Source organism: Rhea pennata, chromosome 2 (genome assembly GCF_028389875.1).
Source record: "Rhea pennata isolate bPtePen1 chromosome 2, bPtePen1.pri, whole genome shotgun sequence".
Lineage (NCBI taxonomy): Eukaryota > Metazoa > Chordata > Aves > Rheiformes > Rheidae > Rhea > Rhea pennata.
In genome coordinates this window covers 159,967,756-159,982,607 of record NC_084664.1, presented here as the reverse complement: position 1 = coordinate 159,982,607, position 14,852 = coordinate 159,967,756, and the positions used below count along the sequence as shown (strand labels likewise).

The 14,852-nt window shown below is 42.2% G+C and overlaps 1 protein-coding gene across 18 annotated transcripts in view; it reads left to right on the top strand.

The window, feature by feature from the left end:
- The window catches only part of PTK2 (protein tyrosine kinase 2), a 187,424-nt gene that overhangs the window by 85,398 nt on the left and 87,174 nt on the right, over positions 1-14,852 (top strand). For 17 of the 18 annotated variants that reach the window (XM_062570687.1, XM_062570686.1, XM_062570682.1 and 14 more), the window contains one exon: positions 9,937-10,103. The exons of the other annotated variant lie outside the window; for it this stretch is intronic. In XM_062570687.1, the coding sequence (XP_062426671.1) occupies positions 9,937-10,103 (167 nt within the window). The remainder of the gene's footprint in view (positions 1-9,936; positions 10,104-14,852) is intronic. 18 annotated transcript variants of the gene reach the window in all.

Sequence of the window (14,852 nt, the reverse complement as noted above, 5' to 3'; positions counted from 1 at the left end):
ATGTGTTGATGTTTATTTTAAAAGAATCTTCATCACAGACTGTGAATAATTTCAGAAAAAGCTTTAGGTATTACTTTTTTTAAGGAAAACCAGATGTCTATATTACGTATTACCTTAAAGTAATGTCAGAACTCTTCTCGTTTTTGCAGAATTGAGCCTTTACATTCAGCAAACAGGTTGTCAGTCTAGGTTCCACTACTGATTTTATATCAAATGACTTTTACTGTTTTATACTACCTAAAAGCCTGTGTGGTGCTTTGTGGTGTGTAAACCTTGAGGAGTGGTCCATTAAACTACTCTTTTCATGAGCATAACTCCTCACTCACTGTTTTAAAAATAATAAATAAATGAGTCTTTTGCCCCATGCGACTGTGGGGAAATGGCACTGAAGTTGTTACTGCAGACCCTGTTCCCACCTGCTCCTTTTATTTATGCAATGTGATCCTTCTGTTTAATCTAAACAAAAAATAGAGTTGAATTTATGTTAAGAATAAGGTATCTGTAGTCTCAGAGATACATTGAAACATATCTATGCATGAGAATACAGTATCTGCTCTGAAGAGGAAACTTAAGCAGCTCTGTATAGAAGATACAGGGCAGTAATCTAATGCTGAGGCCCTTGCTTGCCATTTACTACCCTTACTCTTTTAATGTTTTGAGGTCTCACAGTAGACAGATAAACTGAAACGAAGCAGAAAGGAGCTCACTTCAACATGTCAGATGTTTTTAAAACATTTTCGTTTGTTTGTTTTTAGTCCCCCTCCCCCCCACCCCCCCCCGGCCCCGGCGAACCTTGAGTGATGGTTGGTTTTTAAGGTTCTCCCTGCAGAAGTAGATTCCCATCTGCTTATTTCTTTCGACACTGATATTCTCTGTACAGTACTTCAAACTGCACTGTAAGGATGTAATTCTGATCTGCAGAAAGGAGAGTGTGGAGAGGTCAGAGCTCAGGAGATTCGTTGTCTCTTTCTGCCCACTATTAGTTTTCCTTTGTGCAAGAGAAAATTAGTGAAAAAGCCTATGGGGTCTTGAATGCTTTCTCTTCCTTTCCTACTGTTTATTTTCCATCATCACTGTGTATGAAAAGAGTTAACAGCGTTCCTCTGTGGTGTAAATCTTGTGAAATTTCAGGATTTTCACTGGGGACTATGAGAAAATCTGTTTCTTGTCAATTTAATAAGCTCACATCTGTGTTTAGGGATGTCTTGGTGAGAGAGAAATTGCACCTTTGTACAACAATCAATTACTGTTATCAACATATATATATACTTATTTTCCTTGGAATAGGGATTTTTGAATACCATTTAAAATACCTTTGATCCCTGGCTTTGGTATATTGATTTGATATAACCTGTGTGATTGATTCATTATGTTCATTATATAGAAACATATTGTTGGGTCCAGGGGAACGAAAAGTAGGTCTCTCGGTGTCTTTAAGCTTACTTGCAAGCCTCTACTGTGGAAGTATGTCCAAGATTTTTTATATAGTATTTTAAATTGAAGTTATTGGTCTTTCCAAAGAAATAGCTAGAAACTTAAAAAAACAAAAGCAGAGATTATATCTCTTGTTTCTCCAACTCAAAAATACCTGTGGTTATGGGCTTTTAGGATCTTAAACTTGCTTTCCTGTAAGAAGTTCAGTGCTGAGTTCAATTTGCAGAGTTGTATGCTGTTGTTTAAAGCACAAATGTCTTGGAATTTTTGTAAAAACTGGATCAAAAGAACAGACAAGCAGCAGTTATTTGAGACTAACCTTAATTTTTAGTTTTTATATATGCCTATTTATAACTGTTTTATTTAGATATTTGTTTCTAAACATACCAATTTTTTTTGTGCTCATCTGCTTTCCTAAAAAAGAAGAATGTACCTTGGGCAAGGGTCATACTTCATTCTTGAAATAAAGAGATTTCTTTTTTTCTTTGCAATTTTATATTGTGAAAATGGTACAATGCCTTCTGAAATGTGCAGGTACTTCGTGGTAATAGTCTAGCCCTGATGTATTACCATGTCTTGGCATTTATTTTAGAAACAGTAAACTGTCGCTGGAGAACAAGCCCACATTCCATTGAAATGACTGCTGTTATACCGAGCTGAATAATTTAAAAGGAAAATAACCTTTAAGATTTTTATGCCTTAGATTGTCTCCCTATTTCGTGCAGGAGATGGTCTGCAGTAGAGCTTTCATTTCTTCTGAGTTAAGATCGCTAAAGGTGATCAGGCTGGTTTGGGGTTTTGGCTTGTTTCCAAGGAGCACTTTAAGCAAATTCAGTGGTAGATGCCTTTGAAACAGCTCTGCAATTAAAAAAAAAAAAAAAAAGAAAAAAAGAAAAAAGAAAGAAAAAATTATTTTCAAGACTTCTCACTGGTTGGTATGGCTGCTGGGATCATAGCCGAGGAGGAACCTTTCCAGTTTTCAAAGGAAGTCTGACTGGGGCTGAAATCTCCAGACTGGCCTATTAAAGGTATTTCTGCTGTTAAAGCGGAGGCCTTTGTGGACAGTACTTATACCAAGGGAAAGTAAGGATGAGGTTTGCTTTCCTGGTTTCTCATATTTCCTTAACCTAACATCTTTTATTTTTAGACAAGTCAAGTTTGTCAATGGAAGGGTTGTGTTTAACGGTCAAAGACCTCAGAAAAGGGCTTGTATTTTTTTACTCCTCTTTCCTCCCCCCCCCCCCCCCCAAAAAAAAAGATATTTAAAGTGCCTTTGTAATTTCCAAAAAGCACAGTGGAAACAGCGCTTTTTTCCACTCTCCAGTGATACACATCATGCATGAATCCTTGATATGAGGGGAAGGAAGCCCTTTTAATGAGCAGACTGGTGTCTGCTAACTCTGCTTGACAGACTCCAGCCTTCTGTAGGATTGTCCCTAAGTGACCATATCCCTAAGCAGCCCTTGCTGCTTGTCCCGAAGTGTCTGACATCTAGGCTGGGCGAGATCGTCAGCGAGATCTTCCTAGCTGTGGACCTCTGTTTTTCTGGGTAGATTTAATCTCTCTGAGAAAGCTGTCCCTGGAGGAGTGAGTCTGTATTCCGCAAAGGATTCAGGAGCAGCTTTTGGGGTCTTGTAAATATATTTGGAGTTTTCAAAGAGCTGGAACGCTCTCTTTATCCCCTTCTCTTTTCTTTGGTGTCACACTAGGGACATACTTTATTTTTTTAAAAAATGATGAATGTGCAAGCACTAATCTCTTCCTGTGAACGCCTGTGAAGCTTTGCAGCTGCTAGAGAAAGAAAGGATCTTTATCTCTGCTATTTATCTTAGAACATTTTCATTTGGAGGTGTTGTCTACAGAGCAGGCTTTGCAGAGGACTGGGAGGAGATGGAGCATGCTCTGCCCTGTCTCCAGCCTCCGCTGCGGCGTGGGAGGAGGTGGATGCTCAGGAGGATCTTTAGTCTCCAGCACCCCATGAATGGAGATGGTGCCAGTGCATTCTGGTCAGCAATGACAAGTAGATAACCTTTCTTTTTCCAGAACACTTGATCAAAGCAGAATTACAACGACCATATTTCATAGATAGAAGGTGCCATTGACATTTAACAGATTTGTAGTATTATTCTTAGAAAACAAGCATTTGACAACGTTGTGTGAGCCCCATCTAAGTGGCTGACACTGAAGTTATGTTCTGCTCCATGGTCCACGTCCCACTCCAGAGGTGCCCAGTTTACATCTACTTTACCTTCTTCTAAACTTACAGCCTTCAAAACTGATTGCTTATTCTTGAACAGTAGTTGTGAGAAGCAAAGATATGTGTAGTAGTAACAACCAGAAATCTCAAACCACGTTATTGTCAGGTATATGTTACATCTCGATTTTTATACAGGTCTGGGGTTTTTTCAGTTTTATAAGAGCAGCTGAGTTAAACGTATGCTGGATAGATAGCAGTAAAATTTTGGTGGTCTGTGCTGTCCTTAATTCTGGAGTTACGGAGCGGTACGATCAGAAGTCTTCGATAAATACAGGTACTTTGTCCGCGGCTCCTTTAGCCTGCTCATGATGAAGATGCCTTTCCCTCTCTCTTCTATGCAGTACCACCCAAAATACTGATTTCTTTAAAGCTGGCAGAATGAGAACTCAAAAAGCTTGAAGTGAAAGTGAGGAGCATCCTTAACTAAGGATGAGTATATATCTAACTTGATGGACCTGAAAAGGTTTCTGAAGTCAAGGAGCATTTCATAGGTGTGTCCCATTCCCAGAACAGAGTAAACATCCAGAGCAAATTCTGCAGTTTCCTTATCCAGCTGCTGAAGCTTACTTTCCGCGGATAAAAAGCATAGGTGCGTGGTTGGGACAATAGTGTGTTCCAACTGGTTCCATAATATGAGCTTTTTTTAGGGAGAAGGACTTAAGCGTGTTCAGTTGAGACTGAACAGTTTATTAAACTGACTATGTTAGTATCTTGTTTTTTCTTGTTTGCCTCTCCCTTCTGAATATCCTATTTTTATATTCCCAAACCATTGGCAACTTCAATTTCTTAGTCTCTCCTACAGTGGTTGTATTTCCTTCTGTTTGGCTGGCGGTGTTTCCTTTCTCCCCAAGTCTGCCTGCATTAGGCCTGTAAGTCGTTTGGGGTATTTGTGCACCATGGACTGTTGCTGTGCTTTACCTGGCGCTACAGGAGACCTCACAATTTGATCTGGAGATACAGTTCACGGTGAGGCTTTGGTGCAAAGGTCTACAATTCTTAAGTGATATCCTAGTCAGATAAGCATTTCTTCTGGCAGCAGTGCCAGCTTCCTTCTCACTGCTTGTTTTTGTCATGCTACCACCTTAGTTGTTGGCACAGGTGGTGTGACTGGCAAATGCAGTCCAGGATAAAATTAACTTTTTTTTAAAATCCAGATCAGTTCTTCAGTCTTGTTAACTGCATTGCCTTGCAGACTGACACAACTGTGAGGCGAAAGGAAGTGTGTTTGTGCTGGCACTACTCAGGTTTGCGGCGATACTGCACTGTCAGTGAGCAGGTATTAAAGAGCAGTATGATGCACCCCTCCTCATCCACTGAAATATTCCTGATTTCTTTCCACATCTAGACCTTCATAAAGGTCTAAAAGGGAATTAAAGACGAGTCAGTCTAACCTAGTCCCTGAGAATTATTCTCATATTCTAGCAGTGATTCCACTTACTCAGCCCTATCTCTGTCTTCCAAGCTTTCCTCCTTTTTCAAACCCGTCTTGTTTTGACCTGGTATCTGGACAAAAGGCAGCAAATGCTGTGGCTAGCTCAGTGCAGAGCCAGTCTAGATGCTACTGATTCTGGCTGACTACAAGGCTGCCACCACCACATTTGGGGAGCCAGGAGCTGAACATGCTGCCGAGTGGGTTAGATATGCTTTATTGCATCTCGATTTCTCCTAAAATGGGCAAATTACTTGAACAGTTACAGGGAATTGGGTGTGATGCAGGACTGCTCTGGCATATCTGCTGCTAGCTGTGAAGAACAACGTCAATCTATTGGACAGTAGAATTTATCTAATAGATTTGTCTTTTGAAATAGATACTTTGGTAGTGTTATTGGTTGAGACAGTGGAGCTGTGTAGTAGTAGCAGAAGCAGACTTGGTAACGCACGGGCTTCTCGCATTAATACATGTGGGGAATGTATGAAGTCATTCCGGATCTAATAAAAGAGCTAGCAAATCAGTACCATTTAGGTTTTCCCTCTACTGTGCTGCATACCTCCACGAATTGCACTGGATGTCAAGGCAGAGTTGTATTGTTAGTAAATCTGTGCCTCACTTAAAAGTCTTGAAAAAAGTGTCAAGAACACAAAACTATAGGCTTGCATGTGTAAACAACATGAAAAAAAAGGCCTACTGTACTGTGAAAATCTGACTTAATTAGACCAAAATACCTTTCATCTTTAGAATACCTGTTTTATTTGTGCAAAACATTCTAATATCCTTGGATGAGAGAGGCATGCAAAATAATTTTCTAAAAGCAATGTAAGTAGGCCTTTGGCATTTTACTGAAAATATCACCTAGATCTATAGATGGGGCCTTCATGTCAACAGTACTTCTGCTGTATTAGAATTGAACCATATAGGACTGGATCCAAGGAAGCACTTAGACTTTGCAAGCACAACAGAGGATAGGGTTTTACAGTGCAGCTGAGACTGTGTAATTTAGATTAATCTAACCTAGACCTTCTCCCCAACCCTCTTCTAGCCACAACTCCCTGCTGTTCCTCTTCTGTTTCTCATTAGACTCCTCAGTGAGCTTTGGAAGTTAACCTTCCAGAAAACTGAGCTTATTGTAAATATGTGAAAGGATGCTGTGCTGGTTGAGGAAGCTAGAGCAGCGTGCAGTAGGTCAGAAGAGCGCTAACTCAGTGGAGAGGACCGGAGAGCGTGGTTGTCAGTGTTGTCCGGTTGTGGGCAGAGGTTCTCTGCCGAATTGGGCTGTGGCGTGGAGGGATGCTTTGGGGTGTCGGGCTTAAGCACAAGAGAGATGCTGAGGCACTTGGTGCTGCGTTGTCCTCGTTGACGGTGTCTCTAGGCTTGCACAACGACAAAATCGTAGGCAGCTCGATAGCGTGGTTTCAGGCTGCAGTTTTGAAGTATGCTTGTCCCTGAGCTTCGGTGACAGAGTTCTTGCTCAGCTGGGTCAGTTCCCTGGTCTGGTTGATCATGTTGTATATGAGATGGATAACGAGGATGAGGAAAAGGAGAGATGTGGGCTTTGCTGTCTCAGTGCTGTCAGAGAATGACCTAAATTTTGGTATTGGGAAATGACTCCAGAGTTTTACTTCGTGGGAAATTTTAAATCCAGTTTGCATCAGGACTTTACTTCTATTCCTGTCTTAATTTAAATGCCTTATCAGGAGTAATAATACTTAATGCATAAATTTCATTTGACATATTTGAAGTGCTTCCCAAATGTCAGTGCCATATCCTTATGTGGGAGATGTTACCTAAAGACTTTTTCTAGTGCAGGAGACTTTCTCCTTTCTCCTAAATGGGGAAATTAGGTTGATAGTCACCCCGGGAGTTTGTTATTCCAACTTCGGTTTATTCCTAGCAACACATCAGCTTTGTTAATTTACAAGTGAGCAATTAATTTCCACTCATTTACGGAAGCTCAGAATATTGCTGATGCATGTCTAGGATATCCTGAACCTTTCTCCAGTCTGCCTTGATTTTTCTAGAGCTTCCTAACTCTGCTGTAGGTGTTCTTTCTGTTTTTGGACACTTCATAATTTGGGACAAATATCAACCTATTTTGCAAATTGGCTGTGTTGAGTATGTTCAGGTTTTTTGGACAAATTAGTAGCAAGCAGTATTTCTAGCATAAGACTAAGAGACGCTGCGATGAATTTGAGGTCCTAAAGTTGTAATCAGGGTTGAGACCTCCCTGGTCCTTGCCTGCTTTTTCACTCCGTGGAGCGTCTGCCGAGCTGAGGGGCGGCTCGGAGCTGAGTCCGGAGCGTCTTCAGGTTTCTGTGGCTCTGGTTTCAGTAGGGAGGTCGTTGGGAGATGCTGCGCAGGGCTGTTCCCCTCGCTAACGTGTTGTGGTTAAGCGGTTAAATTGTCGGGAAACCTCCAATTACCTGCTCTGATCCCTGTTGCAGGCAGCATCGCGGGAGGCCTGTGGCAGGACTCCGCGGATGGGTGCCCCTGCAGACCAGCTCTCTGAGCCCTAATCACCGTATTTCCTTTTTTCCCCATTTTTGATTCCAGCTATGATCTGTTAGGATGTGGAGTAATCTCGCAGGCATTCCCAACTCTACAATAACAAGCAATCAAAAACGATTTTAAAAGCCGCGTGCCTTTGGTTTGCTTAAAGCATCAGTTCATCCTTTCTGGGTTTTTACAAATTTTTTTAGGATGCATTTTTCAAGTGCTTGACCTCCTTTCTCCCATACTACTTGTTTATATCATATTTGACATGAGCATTTAGCTTGCCCGATTAGATAGCTGTTATTTAAAATGCTTTTCACTGCATATGTCTGTATTAGACTTTGACGGGAGAGGTGTAAATCTCTGCATCAGTCTCTTCGGTGGAAGGCAGCTCTTAACCTCCATTCTGAGAGGAGTTTCTGTGGTGTGCTTTGCAGTCAAACTCTCCTCTCAGCCTTTTTTCCCCCTTTTTTTCTTTCTTTGAGTTGTAGTAGGTGCTCTTGATAATTAGTTCCATGGGGTGGTACTGATTACCTGACCAGAAGGAATATTGCACCCTTATTAAAAAAAAAAAAAAAAAAAAAAAAAAAAAAGTGAATTTTGTTATATTTTTTTTTAATAGCTCTTTTGGTAAGTTTAGGATTGATTGATGGTTTAAAAGGGATAGAGGCATGAAAACCTCACTTTTGGTAGGAATTAAGATACCTGACTTTGATATCTCAAATATATATTGATATACCTGACGTTTGAAATCTCAACCCAAAAATCGGAGAGATTCTTAAATGTCCCACGCGGTTGTTCTTTGAACAGATACTAATGGGTTTTCAACTGCCTTATGTATCAGTATTCCCAGTTGCTCGCGGCCTTAGCAAGCGCCCGGTTTTGCCTTGATTTCTTCTTTGCAGGCTCATCTCCCGTGCTGTCGCAGCAGACGCTGTGCCGTGCCGAGGGCGCGTGGCCCCGCTCTCGTTCGCGGCCGGCGGCGCGGCGGGGGCGGGTTTCCGAGCACAGCCCCTGGCCGTCCGAGCACAGCCCCTGGCCGTCCGAGCACAGCCCCTGGCCGTCCGAGCACAGCCCCTGGCCGTCCGAGCACAGCCCCTGGCCGTCCGAGCACAGCCCCTGGCCGTCCGAGCACAGCCCCTGGCCGTCCGAGCACAGCCCCTGGCCGTCCGAGCACAGCCCTGGCCGTCCGAGCACAGCCCCTGGCCGTCCGAGCACAGCCCCTGGCCGTCCGAGCACAGCCCTGGCCGCTGCGCGCGCCGTGCGCGGGGAGCGCCCGGATCCGCCTGCCGTTGGTGCCGCCCCGCTTGGAGGGGAGCACGCCGGCCGAAACGTTAGGCTGCGCTCAGCCAAGCGGAGAGCCCCTTCTGGGGGGAGAAGAGGTTAAACGTTCCTCCGCTTCTGGGAGCGCTGAGCTGCTGTTTCGTGTAACCCCGGATACGGGCGACCGTGCCGCCTTTGCTAACTTATACAAAGACCTATAAATATTGTCAAGAAACAAACTTAACCAGTTTTTGCACCTTGCGGTCGGTTCCTTCAAGCCAAATTCAGAGCAGACCTGTGGATAGCAGAGGTTATTTTCTTTTTCTTTCTTTCCTTTTTTTCTTTTCTTTCCTTTTTTTTTTTCTATTTTTTTTGAAAGGTTCCCCCTCTCTGGCAAGAAACCCCCAAACTCTGACATGTCCTGGGCGAGCAAAGAAGCGGCGTTGTTTGTTTGTTTTGCTTGAAAGTCTTCCCAAGTGATCTGCTGGCTCTGCGGGAGGGATCCGTGCCGCACCCGGAGCAGCCGCGGTGGGGGCCGAGAGGGGGGAAGTCAGAGCCGGGAGGCGACCTCTGCTCGAGCCTGGCTGCTCAGGCACTAAATAGGATGAAAGTCTAAACAATTTTCCGGCTGTAGATCGAGGAGTGATTTTTGAAGGCTGGTGGCAGCTTGCATTTTTCCTTCTTTCTTTTTTTTTTTTTTTAAACAAATACACGTCCCTTTCATCCACAGATCTGCTGTTCGTATCCTGGCTTTTATGTTACTCTGTTTTACATAGAGGGGATAGTGGCTTAGTTCTGATAAGATGCAGGGAAACGTATTTACATGATCTTTTGTGAACGTACGCCAGCAAAGCTTCAGAAGCCGTAAACAGTTGTCTGAAACAAAAGCGTGCCGTTGAACATGTTTAGCGTTCTTAAAGGCGATACCTGATTTATTGCTTAGCTTTTTGTAGAGGGCATGACATGGTTATGTTTTAAAGCCTTACTGTAGAATTTCTTTGAAATATCTGTTGCATTTTATGGCTTATAAGGAGTGTATGTTTCTCTGTTTTAGGGCATAATTCAGAAGATTGTGGACAGTCAGAAAGTGAAAAATGTGGCCTGCTATGGGTTACGGCTCAGTCACCTGCAATCTGAGGAGGTTCACTGGCTACACCTGGACATGGGGGTGTCCAATGTGAGAGAGAAATTTGAACTAGCCCACCCTCCAGAAGAATGGAAGTAAGAGTGTAAATCTGTTCAGTGTCAAAATGAAGTCGTAAAAGTCTTTTTGCCGTGTCAGAAAAATTGACTCTGTAACTTGCTTTAGTAAAGAAAATCCTCGTGTGGTGGGATAGAGGGGGCTGACACCGGGAAAAAAGAAAAACGTTGCACATTGCAGAGCTGTCAGTGGGGAGGTGTGCTTTTCATGGGTGGAAAGAGGTTCCTGCAAATTGAGAATACGAGGGTCTAGCCTGGGATTTAGAGGAGGCCTAAAAGAGGAGCAGAAAGCTCCTAGCTGTTTGGCAGGATTGTCCTGAAGGCCTGCAAAACTTTTGATATATCTTGTGATGTATCTCAGGTTTTGTCATCTTTAGAAATTTTAATGCAGGAATCTTATTTTGAAACTTGTTCCTATCTGTAGTATAAGCACGCCTCTACAAATTTAAATGGATAAACCTTGTTCCTTAAATGAAAATAAGAAAATACTGCTGAGGAGTGGCTGCATTTTTATTTGGATTAGGTAGGACAAATATTTTTTTGCAAAGAATAGATCAGCATGCCCCTTTGCAATTTAAAACTTGTTAGCGGCCAATGAATTGAGGCCCCAAGGGAGAAGTGAAATCTTCCCCCTCTCTCCCTCTGTTATATATGTATATTTATTTATTTTCCCTTCTCCCTATTCTAACTGGGATCTTCTTCAGTTATCCCAGGAGTAATGAGCAGTAGAAAGATAACTGCAGATACTTCCCCCTTTCCCCCTGCCAAAGCCTAAGTACCTTTGCGGAGATACTTTCTCATTATCAGTTAGTTGGTTAAAAGACGTGCTGTGACCTGTGCTGTGTCAAAGGTTGTTTTTTCTTCAACTTTTTTAGCAAGGTAAATAAATGGAGAAGACAAAGAGCAGGTTGATGCACGCCCAGGAGAGGATGTAGGCTGGAGATGAAGAGAGGGAAAGACTGTCCACTTCCCTGCTAGAAGAGCGAGCGGAAGCTAATGCTTTTCACCAAGGGATGCAATAGGCTACTAGGCAGAAGGGGAGCTCAGTTTTAAAATGCAGCGCTGTAGAGCCAGGTATAGCAGTAAAGTCATAAGAAGACACTGAAAAGTAGATTACTAAGCTTACTGGTTCATCGCAAGGATTTTGTGTTTTTTTTCCCTTCTATTTGTGACAACAATTTGTATAAAAGTTGCTAAAAATATATTTATGAAAGCCTACAAATACAGTCCTCTGCAGAATTCTTGTGAGTAATCTATGCTTAATTTCTTGCAAATTGAATTAGCATAATACACTAGCAGATGTCAAGCTTTGCAATTTTCTGTTTATAAATTCACTTTAGAGGCCCACCTCTAATTAAACAAAATAATCTATCCAAAAAATTAGGAGTGTTTAAAACCTAGGTGTCAGAAATGTAGCACGTTCTTTTCTACGCATCTTGCATTTTATGACTTCTAGTGTGTTTATGGGATGTTTGTCAGTATTTTCCTCCCATACCTCTCAGGAAGCTTTTCCTAGATAACACTTTGAGATTACAGGTTTAGAAGTAGGGAATTCCTGAATGCATCCCATGATACTAGTGTTGTATATAAAATGTGACGAATTTATGTTATGGATATTTGTTACATAGCACTCAAGTGCCAATTGCATTTGTATTGTGCATTTCAACTTGCATCCTACACATTTCAGAACAAAGTTAATCAGTTTTAAAAGCAAAGTTAGTAGGGGAGTAGGTTTAGCTCAATTGGTTAGAGCATGGTGCTAATAACACCAAGCATATGGGTCCGTATGGGCCAGTTGTTTCCCTGCTGAGCAGGGGGTTGGACTAGATGATCTCTAGAGGTCCCTTCCAACCTTACTGATTCTGTGATCTATCATTATTTTGAAGTTTGTGGAAAGGGTTTGTTCAAAGTGCTCATGAAAGAGCTATGATAAGATATAAATTATTCAATACCTTTTCAGCATGTCATTTCATGTTTTATCGAATACATGCAGCCTGACATACCTTTTAAACCCATGGAGATTTGCTGTGCATAATCAAAATGTTGCTGTCATATTTGTAATACCATAAAGCAGAGAGTTTAAGATCATGTGACAGTACTTGTAAAAATATTTAGATTAGTAAAGGCAGAGTGAAATCTTGGAAGCTTGCTTGAATTAAAAGCTTCCTATAATATTATTAATCCACTAACTGCCTCATGTGGATTTTTTTAATTATCTGAATTAAAAGGGTTCTGTATTCAATATCTACAGCAGCAGATTCTCAGACATTCTCCTGGATTAGTCCAGGAGCTGCAGTGATTGTCAGTAGGATGTAGACAAAAGTTAGTGGAATAAAATCTACCCCCCTTATACGAAGCTTTTGTTTGGGGCTGTTGTCCTGTTTGTAACGCTGCAGCGGGAACGGGCCAGTGGAGGGCAGTGGCAGAGATACAACTCTTGTTTGCCCCAGCTGAGCCAGCCCTAGTTAAAGCCTAGGAAAAGTAAATAATAGTGGACTTCAGATCACCCAGAATTTTGTCATTTCCAGTCCCTCTTCCAGCAGCAAGCAGTCCGGCTGCAGGAGCGCACACAGCCTGGCCTCACCGGGCTGCCGGTGGCGAACCTCAGTTACGTGGCAAAAAGAGCAGGAAATCACTGCTTACTGGAAGCCCTTCTTATCCCACCCTCCTGCTTGCTTTGATATACTGCTCCGACCTTATTCTCCTTTCCAGAAAAATGTTCACGATTTGCATAGGAGAGCAAAGGTTGAACTGTCTTGCGATTTAAAAAGAAAATGCAGTGAAGACCTAATACTTCAGTCTTTTCCTACAAAAAAGTAAGAAGGATTGGCACTAAAATTCATTTAAAAGCCTGGTAGTAACTGTGCCTGCATCTTCACCATGCCTTTACTTTAGGGGCAGTCGTGCTACTTAACTGTATGAAGCAACGTACTTTATTTTATTCTCTGGAAATGAAGATAATTCCCTCCATTGTCAGAAAATTCAGAATGTATCCAAAATGATGGTGTCAGAAATCAGAGGTATAATTATTGGAATTGCATGATTATTTGTTTATAGTACTGCAGGAAATAAATATTCTGGAGTCTGCTGCGTTATATGTCATGTTGGGTGACACTGTCTTATCTCTTCGTGAGGTGCAAGATCTAGGCCTACAGAAGCATTGCGTAATTTGAGCAGTTCATGCAATTTTTTAGAATAACTGATAAACTGTCTTCCAAACGCAGTCTGAGGTTGGGTGTTTTTTTTTTTTTTTTTTTTTTTTGGTACTGAGTTACTGAATACCAGTAATGCTGCTGGCAATACAGTAGCATGAACTGTTAATTCTTTAAACATTTAGTTATATGAATGTCTATATAGCTGTGTGTGCAAGAAGATGCCAGATGATAAGTGGGAAATAAATAAATAAAAAGGCAAAAGCACCCTGAACTTCTTTACAGAAAGGCAATAAAGACTGGAGTACCTTCAATTTATTTGTTTCATATTTTCGTAGCATTTGTGGCAACAAGGCAGAACTGGGCAGGTGTATAGCCCCCTTCTTAATGAAGAAATGTCTCTTCACTTGTATTACTTTAATGATTGGATGTTTCCGAGGATGGGTATGGTGAAGGATGAAGGAGCCTTTCTCTCCTAACCTTCATTATTATCTGTGTACAGTGAGATAAAGCATTTAGATTTCCAGGATGTGGGACTCTGAACCTCTAGTATTAAGCCTGGCCAATTTTTGATAGTACTTTGCCTTAAACAGCAATCGTAGCTATCCTTTCTGTCTTGAGAAATGGTACGTACCAAAGAAGGATCCCATTTGCTGGTCGGCCTTGTCCCACAAGGGAAAATCAAGAGATTCAAGTAACAAATTACATCCGTTGGAACAAACTCCGCAGGTCTTGGACTACAGAGGTCTTCCGAGTCTGCAGTTAAGAGCCTAGATAAAGCAGGAGCTTGTGAGCTGCAATCGTGCTTTGGCTCCGACAGGTAAAGAAGGCCGGAAGGGAGGCTAGTACTTAGCTGTCCTGTTCTGTAGTTTTTGGTAGCTGCAAAACAAGAGCCTCTGCGCTGATGCGAAGGCCAGAACACCGAAGATATATGAAGCCCGCCTTTCCACAGGTTCGTAGCGTGTATCGGAAGCAAGAAACAGGGTTATAGCTCAGTAGCAGTGATGGTCAGGTCTCAGAAGAATCCGGGTGATAAGAAGTTCCCTGAAGGCATGAACTGTTCAGCAGATGGTTGGATGAAATTTTGTCATCCCTCAACACGTGCATGGAAGCATCTGTACCGCAGTATTCTGCAGCAAGTCCTTCTGGTACTAGGAGGGGATCATCAGCTGGGATCCTCGCTCGGAAAGCAGGTCTGTTCTGTGAGAAGAGACTTGCTGTCCTGTTCGGGTAGCTGCATTTCAAAGACAGTAGATTTCGGTGATACTGAAAAACAAGCCCATCCTTGAGCTGGTATTTGGAAATCAGCTTCTTACTCACTCCCCTAGATGTAGTCAGAGATCAGCTTACGAACAGATAATGACAGTTGCTTTTGGTGACTGTCCCAGCCAAGCTTTTTACTCTCCTGATTTTCTCGTGAGATCTTAATACAAAAAGTTCTGCTTGTCACTGCTTCACAGAGGAGCCATGCAAAATCCCTGCTTTTCCTGTATTTTCTTATCCCAGAGAAAAAAGGTGTGCTATAGCCGACTCTAGGTCGGGCTGACTGAATCCACCTTCACTGTTGGAGAGCAGAGATGAGAAGGTCTGTATGTATTTCTTCAGGCCTGAATAATCT